Raw genomic sequence first — 11,655 nt, forward strand, 5'->3', positions numbered from 1 at the left:
AAAGATGCCATTTTGTAATTTTCTCTAGCCTTTTTTTCTAAGCCTTGCCTTGTCTTGCAGGTCGGGAAGAAAGCATGCAGAAGAAGTAGAAGAGTAAGTTCCCATTGTTGCTGAGACTTTTTCCACAACATTTACATCTGATCTCATGGAGAAGGGGCATGCAACTCTAAGCACCTGTACACCAAGAACTTGGGAAGGGTGCAGACTCTGGCATGAATTCATGTCATGTGTCCTGGAATGGGGCAGGGCTGCTCACTCTGTAGTTCCCTGGATATGGAATACGTGATGGCTCTGTCACTCCCATATGACAGAAAGAAGGAAAAGTAGAAAGGATCCGCTTTCCTCCTAGACCCACCCCAGGCCCTACTGTGGGCAGCATAGGGTTTGTCTCAGGTACCAGGCATCTTGCTTAAGCACTCTAACCTGAGATTTCTGCTGAGTCCAGCAATGAGGGGTATGGAAGAAGGTCAGTCTGCAGGCTAAACGTACCTGGGAACTCTCCCCTTGACAGACCTTGAGGCTTGTGGGAAGGGAGGGGACACAGCAAGATGTTTTTCTGGGCTTGCAATTGAAATTCTTTCTTCCTTGTGTTTTGCTGCAGCCATCGTCTCAGACAGCAGAGCCTGGAGGGATCAGATGATGGAGGAGGTAAAGTGTCACCTACTTGACTGCAAAAAGTGCATTCATACATATCTGGGGGTTCTCCAGTAAAGTGAGTAGAGGCATCATGTAAGAAATTGCAAGGAAATGAGCCACCCTGGGAGTAAACAAATGTGGGAAGTGCTTACATCTCCCCAGCTGCTGAATGAGGCAGAGACAGCAAAGGAGATGGAGAGGAGGATGAAGAAGTGAACCTGTAGTCTAACTCTGGCTCTTCATTAACACAGAATGATAAAGCTGAAGAAAAGTGAAGAAGAAAGTGTTGAGGACATGCTTTTCTCCGTGATTACTTCCCCATGGAGAATAGTGGACTGGGGCAAAAAGAGAGCTAAAAGAGCAATACAGGGTTAAGAGCCAGGAAAGAAATCACTGCTGTCCACTAGTTTAGGTGGTAGTATGCTCTGCTTAAAGCCTCTCTTATGTTTTATGGTAACATCCTTGTCTTGTTCCCATCAGGAGAAGTGCCTGCACCACTCTCCTGGGATCTCTGTCATGAGGGAATTCTTAATTTAAAAAATCCGCTTGCCCTAATCCAAGATCATACATCATAAACATAGGCACTGGTGGGTAATCCCATCCCATCCCTGTACAAGTTGTGAAATCTACTGGACTACTGACTTAGCACTTGTTTTCTTTGTAGTGTATACCACCTGCTTTTCTAGGACTGGATGAGCCAAGAGAAATCTCAGGAAAAATCCATAATATGAATTTTGAGATGAGTACTGGAGAACTGTGGGGAGCATAGAAATTCATTAAAGTCTCTGGGAGCTACCTCGGTTTTCAAGGGCTAAGAATTTTATAGCGTGTATAAAAAGTTGCATCTGTAAAATATCAACAAGCATCAGAAGAATTACCAGGAGTCACAAAGGATCAGACATCAGTATGGTTAATGAGATTAAATGAAGACTTATTTGGGTCTTCCAGACAGATTAAGCATTGCAACATATGACTGCCAGAAGTGGCACCTTTATAGCATTGGCATCTTCAGAATAGACTTAATATTCCCCCTGGGAAGTTTTTGGGGCTTCTTAAATTTCAGCGTATGTCACTGAGGCTGGTAGTCTGTTCTGAACAGCTCTTTGACTGTTTTCATACGTGCTGTCCTTCTTGTTGAACCTTGGTCTTGTATTTAGAGTATAATAACTGTCTTTGCTAACCAGGCATAAAAATGCTTGCCACATGTTTGCAGCATGTGACTTTTAGTGCTCCAAGACCTTGAGTAATAAATACAGGGCAGAATTGATACAGAATGTGGTATGAAGACATGGCAAGTCCTAATACACTTCATTTATTTATCTGTGCCTAGCCTATAGTTAACAGTTGAATTTTGATTGTTTGCAAACCAGAGTTCAGTTTTGGATTAAATCTACGTGTTAGAAGAAAGAGCCCACTAATCTGATTATGGTTTCTACCCAGGCAGTTTCTGGTACAGTCAAATACACTGGGTTGTGGATCTAATCTGCATGTGGAAAATCTCTAAATGGATCAGTGCATTGCACACTTGTGGTCCTGTTTCTACAGGGAGATTCAGCAAGCTATTCTGGGAGAGGAGTTTTCCATGTGGGCTCAGCAATTGCAGTGGAGAAAAGTGACATATAAACAAACTCCAGTACCTGAATAAAATTACTTTTTTGAATAAGCAGCGAGATACAAATAACTGCCCAGTGTAGAATGCAGGGAGTAACATGCTGTGGCTGCGCAGTAAGCTGAGCTGTATCAGCCTTCGCTTCCCACAGAACTGCACTCGGACTTGTGTCGTTGACTGTAACAGTAAAGCTCAGATTCTAAACACACAGAAATCAAGACATTGGTGTATGGATCCCCAAGGATGGGTCACGGTTATTTTGTGCTGCATAATGTGTTAGCTTGTACACCTTAATATGAACAGGCGCGGTTGCGTAATGATTGCTGCTGTCAACCAATCATTTGGATCGTCTTCCTTTAACCTATTAGAAAGCTTAGCTGTACCATTCCATTAACATTGTTTGTCCCCTGTCTAACCTTTTCATTAGAAGAATGAAGGACAAAACTATATGCCCTTAAAAAGGTATTGTTGTGTATTTGAAAGGTACTCAGTTGTGATCATTTATACAGCACTAAAATCCAGAGGCGCAGAATTTGGAGTCCATTGGAGAAAGTGTTAAAAAAGCATAGGGCCTGGAGAGAGCTTAGTTTGGCACGCGGAGAGTGGAGGGAAGGTTGTACAGCTAGGTGGAGACTTTTGGGCTTGATATGCCTTGTAGTTTCAGAAATGAAAGTAGAATTCTCTCACTGCTCCAAGCCATTCACCCTGTGCATGAAATAGCATCTGATTCCTCATCTCCGTGGGAGTTTGGGACAGAAGGACAGTCACTTCTCAGGCTGTGTGGAAAGACTGCAGTAATATGGGAGAGTATAAGTGGGTGGACCAGACAGGGACGTGAGTAGGACTATCTGCAATTTCAGCCATTCTTTACAGTTGCACAGGGAAACCCAGGAGGTGCAAGTCATCCATACTGTGCAATACAAACCATTGAAATACCAGCAGTGAAGTACCTTGAAGTTCCATGTCGTGCTGAGAATTTATTTTCTCTAATCCATATTTCGTCTTCATAGAGGCTAGACCAGGACAAGAAAGCCACTTTAAAGAGGAGACAGTTCTGAGTTAAAGGAAAGCAAAGACATGTGTTTGACTAAAAGCTCCATTTTATCCTGTAAAACTCCAGGCTGGAAAGACTGTTTTGAAAAAATGCAGTGTCTCTCCAGAAACTGCTCTGGAGTGATTAGTTGATGGATACTGGGGTTTCCTACAGCACCCTCTGGGAGCTTAGTGTCCATCTTCCTGAGCACACGCTGGTATGTGCTAGTACGTAGGCATAGCAAATGGCTAACACACCTTTGCTAGGTGGATGTGTGTCCAGCTGAACCTTTTCATGGGGGTCCCAGCTCCTCTGCATGGTGGGAAACCTGCTTTAGCAGGATTTAATGCATCACAACTTGAGGAATAATAAACCTTCACAAGCAACAAAAAAGTGTTTAATTCCTAATGGACAGGCCTAGTCAAGTCACTTTTGGCCAGGGGCAATTGGGGGCTTAATGCTGTGTATGTAGCAATCTGAACAATCTGAGAGAGAGGAGTTTAAGGGTAATTGCTCAATTTTCTGTCCGTGTCAACAGGGGAAATGGGCAGTGGTGACTGAGCTCTGTATGGCAGGGAAACTGCAGGAGATGAGAGATGTGAGACTATCAGTGGAATTTAAAAAGTGCTATCTGCAGACACCGCTTCCTTTTCTGTAGCAGCCAAGAGCTTCTCCCAGGTGCAGACTATTCTTTGTCATGAGGTGGGAGGGAATACAGAACAACCAAGTTCACATTTACGGGCTTTCCCGTGTCTCCAGCAGGGAAGCAGAGTCTCTGCTTCAACTTTGCTTGGGTGTTTCATTTGGCTTTACTCTGCTTGTGTGTCTCTTTCTGGCATGCAGCTACAAAGGGCTGTTTCCTGTTGGGGTGAGAAATGCTGGCATTCCCCCCCACGCCCCCATCAGCAAACTGCTTTGTCCTTTTGGCTAGAAGTTTCTTTGTTGTTCCTTTCTTGTTAACCAGTTCTGCACTGCTGAGTTGCGCTCCCCCAGATGCCTGTCTCCTCACTACATTGCCCTTGGATTTTTCTCTTCAGCACTCTACGGGTGCTTGTTAGCTAAGGTTGTCATCTCTCTCTCAGCTATCCTTCCCCCATAGACTGTTGCCCCATCTTCAGAAGTCCCTTCCCCCCTTCTCCGTGTTACCCTTGGGATGCATAGCTCCTAGAACAGCACTTTTCTTGGACGACTGGGAAGTGATGTGCGATTCTCTGTCTGCAGGAACAATAGCTTGTTATTTTAAAGCAAATAGTGTGCGTGAATAAGACAGCTGATTGAAATGAAAGCCTGACTATGCTACACAGCCAACCCAAACCTGACCTGCAGGTGAGGAAAGCTGCCAAGAGACAGTCACTAGATCTGTGCCCTCAAGGCAAACCCCCTCCCTGCCCGCTGGGAAGCCTCCTCAAGGAAGCAGAGCTGACGATTAGACCTCTCTATACAATGTCAAACCTCTAGGAGGACTTCTTACCCTTCTGGCTTGTGCCAGCAGCTCCTTTGCATTTGAACAGGATGGGAGTCCAGGCTCTGTGGATGACAGAGAAGCAAGTGGATGACAGAGAAGCAAGTGGATGACAGAGAAGCAAGTGGATGACAGAGAAGCAAGTGGATGACAGAGAAGCAAGTGGATGACAGAGAAGCAAGTGGATGGCAGAGAAGGAAGTGGGCATATGCCACGGTCCCCACATCCTTGTGGGGAGTGATGTCTGTCTGTCAGGTGGGAGACAGCCCTCACAGGATATCCGGCACCTGGAATTCACAGCCATAAAATATCAAACACCTCTTGAGCTGCATGCGAATACGCAGCAATGATGAAATTGTTCCAAAGAGAGCTGAGAATAGAGTGCAGTGTAGGTTATTGTTGGCTCTGTCATTCCTGATAAAGTTTGCCAGTTGCTTCCTTGTTACAAGAACACACCAAGTGCTGGTGGATTCCTGGGGCTGTGAGCTGCAAGGACAGCTGCAGTGGCTGAGCATGAGAGTAAGAGAGGGGGGAATGTGCAGGAACAGTCAGGGAGATGGCCAGTGGGTATTTCATAGGCTCAGGAGGCTGTGGTGGATGGCTTGGAGAGAGCTAAATGGATGAAAAGTTCTGAACATCAGTGAAATGGAGACAGAGTGAAAAACATGGTGTTTTGGAAGTGGTGTGAATGGGCTGAAGAGAGGGGCCTGGGGCAGAGAGTTACACTGACTGCTGAGTTTCTGGGATTCTGCACTGTGACTTTGTCTGTGTCTTTGTCAGCACATCATGGTCGTCCCCTTGGCTAATTATGCGCTACCCAAAGTCTCTGCACAAGGTCAGTGAAGGGCAGACTCACCCCATCCTGATGGTTTCCACTGAAGTGTTGGTCCAGGCCAGTTTGAACTCCTCCAAGTGACTGCTGGCATTGTGATCTAGAGGCTCTCGTGTTCAAGGAAAGCTCCCACCTGACAGGCACAGTGGGCACGGGGGAGCAGAGAATATCTTCCAAGGGATATGTCTGAAGTCCTATTTGAAACAGCAGACCACTGGCCAAGGGGCAGCGGGCAGCTTAATTGCAAGGGAGCACACGCAGCTTGTTGGGGGCTGAAAATAATGGTCTGGGTAAGCAGCTTCCATCACTGAATTCTGTGATATAGTAGATACACAGTCATAGTGGGTCTGTGATTGCTGAGTCCATAAGTGTAGTTGACGGACTAGGTTTACCTAAAATACCCTTTAAGAAAAAGCTCTTGAAAGATGATTACAGAATTGAGACACCATCATTTAAAACTGCCTGGGGCAAACTCCTTTGAAAATTGCAGCAGTGGAGGGACAGAGAGAGAACCGCGTAGCCCTTGATTGTAGTGTCGTTCCCTCAGGACCCGTCCCCCCTCCCCCTCAGTTTCTCATCTGATATGAGAGAGAGCAGCAGTAAGATTCCTCATCTGTCTTATGAAAATCCGATTCTGAGTGGCTCTGATCAAACCCAGCTGGCTGTCAGCAGCGGTGGCCTTGTGTGGAGGGAGGGAGGCTTCTGAGGAGTTGCTGGATGTGGAAGTGTCATGGGTGCTGCCGATCAAAGAGGCATTTTTTAATAAATATATATAAGAAAAAATAAAAAACCTAAGGATTTAGCATAAAAGAAATGTAGTTTGTCTTGTTTTTCCAGCATAACATGAAGAGGATGAAATAGAATCAGACACTCCTGTTCCCAAACATACTTCCACAGGAGCATCCTGAGAAGCTGCTTTCCCTGCCACAGTAATGCTCTAATGCAAAATCACTCATCTCCAGCATTGTTGAGGAGGGTTTTGTGTTTCTCAGTTCACCAGACCCTCCCTGGATACCTCATGCCTTCTCATCTGCTGCCCCACCACCTTCTGAGTATGTTTGAGCAGGGGAATACTGCAAAGGAACATGGAACAGCCTTTGAAAAGAGGAAAACAGATGTTACTGAAAAGGAGGGCAGGCGTAGTGCTCTGTCAGAGGGCTGCTGGTAAGGCTAAGGGGTGTGTTACCGCTGTAACTGCTGATAACCTCAGGAGTATGGTGGACTCCGGGTCCTGAGCCTGGGCCTCCAGTCTCTCCTGTCTTCTGCTGCTGGTGAACAAACCTATGCATTAAGAGATTCCTCATCTTTAAAGCCATCAGTGTCTGCTCTTACTTCTTGCACAATGCAAGCCGTAGATTACTGCCTGTTGAAGCCCTGCACTGAGCCCAGCGACTCATCTGACAGGGCTGTTCTGTGCCCTGCCTCTCTTCACACTTCCCAGGGGTTGAAACTGCGCAGAGGCTTTGTGTCAGTAGAATCCTTGGGAAGTAGCAAACATGCCTGATGCTCGTCCCCAGCAAGCTCTCAGGTGAGGAAGAAGCCATGCCACGCCAAGGGGTCTGTGAAAGCACAACACTATTGAAGCAAGTAGAGTGTCTCATGGACCACCCAACCTCACAGCCAGTCATCCGTCTAGCTGGCCGTATCCTCAGAGCTTGGTGGCTGAAGAAAAAATTATGCGAGGCAAATGCGTAATCTTTTAAGGCGAGGCTGGAGGGTCAGTACTGAATCTGCTGCATGATCTCCCCTAGATCTTATGAATCCTCTGGCACCTGCTCACTGGGTGACTTTTCCCATCAGCTTAGCCAGGTTGTGCTGTCACCATTCTCTTCTTAAAAGGGTGCTTTGGGACATGGGACACTCAGGTTATCTTCTGCTTGTCTCAGCTTTTAAGGCAGTGCCCTAGTAGCTGTGGTACTGCCTGTTTTTCGCTCTACTGTTTTTATCTCCCTGCTGGCTGATCAGGCAGGTACGCTGTTCTGTATTGGCCTACTAGTAGGGCAATTTCAGTCAGGGAAAGGCATCCCTATGAATTAATGTCCAAGCATCCAAAGAAGTGTCTTTATCCTCTCCATTTGCCTGCTGCTCTCCTGAGAAAGCTTCCAAGAGGCTTGAAGCTTGTTTGTGTGTTCAGCAGAAGCTGTCTGTGTCCCTTGTTCCTTATGTTTTTTTGAAGATTTTTTTTTGCCTGTTGCTTTCCACTTTTTTCTTTTCTTTTTTTTAATTCTCCGTTTTTCCACTTAGAGAGAAAAATTATTTATTGCATTGAGATGCGCTAATTAAAGCCATTTTCTGGTATTTGGTTACTGAAGTGTTTGATGTCTCTCTGACAAGACCATGAAATGCACGGAGTGTCCACAGGGACAGAATTTGCTGAACACGGTGCTTTGTAAATGAGGGGACACAGTGTCGCAGCAGCTCATGAATATGAAACGCCCATGATGCTACCTCAGTGGACTTGGGAACACAGATGAATCCTGTCATGTGCTAAATGAGACCAATTTCTTTCACTTAACTTCATCTTCAATCAGACCTTCTTCCATTTGCCTGTTTAAAATTCCCTAAACGTGATGCAGAAGGTAACAGCATTCAGTAAAACAAAGTTTTGCAGCAGCAGAGATATTGTAATTATTTCAGTTTTACATTTTATAAGCAAGCAACTTAAACTAAAGTTAGTTTCATTCTTATACCTGCTGCATGGCAGGGGACAGCCAGCTCCAGAAGCCACTACCCTCTTTGTGGTCTCTGGATATGGTGGTGTGTGGACAGGGAGGGCAGCACGGTCCCCACAGCAAGAGTGTCCATTCTGAACTGGCCTTTGAAACAGTCACCTAGTTGGGGGAAGCAAATCAGACTCTGTGAGATGGAGTCATTTTATTTGGGTGTCAGGGTGTTGGCTTGGGAGACTCAAAGCAGCTTGGGGAGAAAGTGGCAACCGCACAGCTGACTAACTGTAGGCCTGACCTGGGACATGGTTTCTGGATCCAGCTCTGCCACTGATTTATTGCCTGACCTTGAACACATTCCGTGTGTCCCCACTTACGTGTTGTTGTGTATCAAACAGAGAAATTAGTTCTTTGGGGCTAGGACCAGATCTTACTGTGAGCTTGCAGGATTTTAAGGGACCCAGCCTGCAGGTGTTGCTACTAAACCAAAAATCAGCTCTACCTGGGAGGTAAAGTGCAACTCACCAACTTGCAGGAGCAACTGGGTATTAAGGTGGTGCAGGTTCTTCCACTGCCTGCTTGTTGCTTTCTGTGGATGTCTTCCTCAGCTATCAGTAAGTTATTTGCTAAGAGGTAAAAAAGGTGATGATTATTGCGTGTACTCTAATATGAACATGTAAAGCTCTCCTTTGTTTATGACTTAAAAAGCTGCTGCTTATTGTTTGGCTGTCTGCATGTAGCAGGTCACCCTCAGTCTTTCCCCTCTGTCTTTTCCTCCCACCATCCACACACTTCTGCCTTATGCTATTGGTGTATTGGTGTCTTGCTATAACTTAGCCATGAAGCTTTTTTTTTTTTCGCAACACCTAGCTCAGTCCAGCTATTGTAATAAAAATACTATTCTTACTTATATGTTGGGACTTGTATGTTCTGAAGCAATCAGTTTGGTGCAGTATATTATAACAACCCTGTTAGCCAGCATTTGGTACTGGTGTCTCCTGCTGCCCCATAACTTCTGCATGAATATGCTCATTTTGGTTTCATTCTTTGTTCACTCTTGTTCATCATCATCTGGGAGGTGTAGGGGAATTTGCACTGGTCATCTAGCATTTGGGGCTCGCTCAGTTTTTCACATCTCTACCATGAGCACTTTCTAAAGCCGATACATTGTTTATAGGCTGAGACATCTATGGGGAAAGGCTTTGTATTACTCTGTTCCCAGTCATTTTGAGCCATAAAGAGAAGCCTCATCCATTCCTCTTTAAGGTTACTGCGTGCACTGAGTTTTTATGTCGTCCCCCCCTCTATTTGCTGTTGCATACACTCATTTCTTTTGCTTATAAAACACTACCTGACATGCGTCTACCTATTCTCCCTTCCCTTCAGCTAAAATGAAAGCCAGATGCTCACTCTCAGGGGGACAGTGTGTGTCATTTTTAGGAGCGCTCACTCTGGGAATGTTACCTGCCATATGAAATGAAGATTCAGATGAGTTCTGTCTGGGGGAGGCTGGTTGAAGGAGGTAGCATAGCTAAGAGTACCTTGCAGCACAGTGTTCAGAGGCCAGCTGGGAGACCAAGGGTGGTAAGATGGTTTGTGCTCAATTTGTTCCCCTTTTTAGTATTTTTTAGCAGTAACTCAACTTTTATTTTAATGTTTCTTACTATTAGTATCACATCAGTTTGTTCTGATTTCAAAGTCTGCGGGAAAGTAGGGGAAGAACAGCTGAAGCTATAAGATTTTCATGTTGCTTCTGAGTTTTGCCTACAGTTTTGATTAAAATCAGTTGATATTAAAGACTGTGGAAGCTGCTCTCTCCTCCAAAATGCAGCTGAGTAATGGAGTAATGCAACATCCCCACCACCCCCGAACCTAGAGCTAGACTGCAGAGAATTGCTTTTTGTTTACAGGTTTTGAAGCTACCCCTTCTCAGCTGCAAACATTTTCTTCTTGTAATGCACAGGCCATTTGTTTACTTCATTGCAGTGACCTGGTATCTGGGAAGGTGTTTCGTTTTGCGCACAGGCAGCTCCTTAGCATGTAGGTGTGTTGTGCAGTCATTTCTAAGGTTTACCTACATGGGCGCTGAATTCAAGCATGAGGGCCTGGACAATAAAGTATGTGTCAGGATTCTGTACCAAAACCACAGGTTTATCAACGTGATGGAAAATGATCTAAAACCCCTCTTACTAACCGTCTTACTGAACAGGAGGGTAAAAAGCGGGTTACAGAACAAACTACACAGAGTGTGGGTTTGTAATGCAACCTTGTTGTTGGAAAAAGCTGTAGGAGTGCTGCGGTGTGAGACTGGGAGGACATGGTCCTGTGAACATTTCTGCATGTGCTAACGTTATATGCAAGTAACCTCACTACAGCTAATGGGGATATTAAAAGTAAAGCATATGACTAAACTCTTGCAGCCCACGTGCTTCTTCCCCCTACAGCTGACACAGTGCCATGACTTGGCTGTGTTACCAGAGCTTACTGGAAAAAAAGATGAGAGTCCGAAGAAGAGCAACAAAAACAATTAGGGGGCTGGAGATTGAGTGAGGGGAAAGGTTGGCTCCTTAGTGATAAAGTGAAAATTGAGACACTTTGCAAACTGTACAGAGAGAGAAAGGAGAGGGATTGTGGAGAGGTGGCACCATGGGAATTGGCAGAGGGAAGAGGAAATTATGAGTAACAAGTGAAATAAAGACCCAAATATTTCAGGGCTGATTTGCCACTGATAGCAGTTAGCCTGGGGAGCTGATATTTTCTTATAATTTGCGACATTTTTGTTCTGTTTCCCGTCAGTCTCAGAAGGTCCTAAAGGGCATTGCTTCTGCCTAGAAATGGACGAATCATCCACACTTTGCAGTAAGAACATGCATGCACTGGCCTTTGTTGGAGGGGCTGGCAGGAGCCCCCAGAGCGTTTCCAGCTCTTCTGTCTGAAATATTTTCAAAGTGTCTATAAAATATTGAAGCCTTGAATTTCTTTTGGAAAGAATTTCTATGTGATTGCTTGAGTTTTGCTAATACAGAGTAGAGGTAGTGCTCTGCAAGGGGTTTGGGAATCTCTCTGTGGAATTCAATGGCAATGAGATAAAATCAGCACTGGAGAATCCAGGAGTCTTTGGGAACCTGCAAAATGGAAGGGACATCACTGATCCAGCCCCTAAGTTTACAGTTTTTTCCAGTGCAAAAAGAGATCAACAAAAGCAGAAGGAAACCAGGAAGAGGAGACCCCAGGAAATAGCTGCTAAAATGAGCACTGAGTGAAGAAATTCAGTTTACTGCAAACACCTTTCACTTTGCTGCTGTCAAAAGCAGATAAGGATCTAACCTGCTCCTGCTACAGGGAATGTTGCTCCATGGATGAGGGTAGCTGTGTTCCCAGGTAGTTCTTCATTTAGTTGTGTTTGCTGAGCAACAT

General features: G+C 45.2%; 1 protein-coding gene across 1 annotated transcript in view; it reads left to right on the plus strand.

Moving 5' to 3' along the window:
- IFT43 (intraflagellar transport 43) overlaps nucleotides 1-11,655 on the plus strand; it is a 45,174-nt gene that overhangs the window by 28,333 nt on the left and 5,186 nt on the right. Inside the window, exons 3-4 of the mRNA XM_009886977.1 lie at nucleotides 61-93; nucleotides 602-648. Coding sequence (XP_009885279.1) covers nucleotides 61-93; nucleotides 602-648 — 80 coding nt within the window. The remainder of the gene's footprint in view (nucleotides 1-60; nucleotides 94-601; nucleotides 649-11,655) is intronic.

The sequence above is a fragment of the Charadrius vociferus genome, unplaced genomic scaffold (genome assembly GCF_000708025.1).
Source record: "Charadrius vociferus isolate BGI_N301 unplaced genomic scaffold, ASM70802v2 scaffold14, whole genome shotgun sequence".
NCBI lineage: Eukaryota > Metazoa > Chordata > Aves > Charadriiformes > Charadriidae > Charadrius > Charadrius vociferus.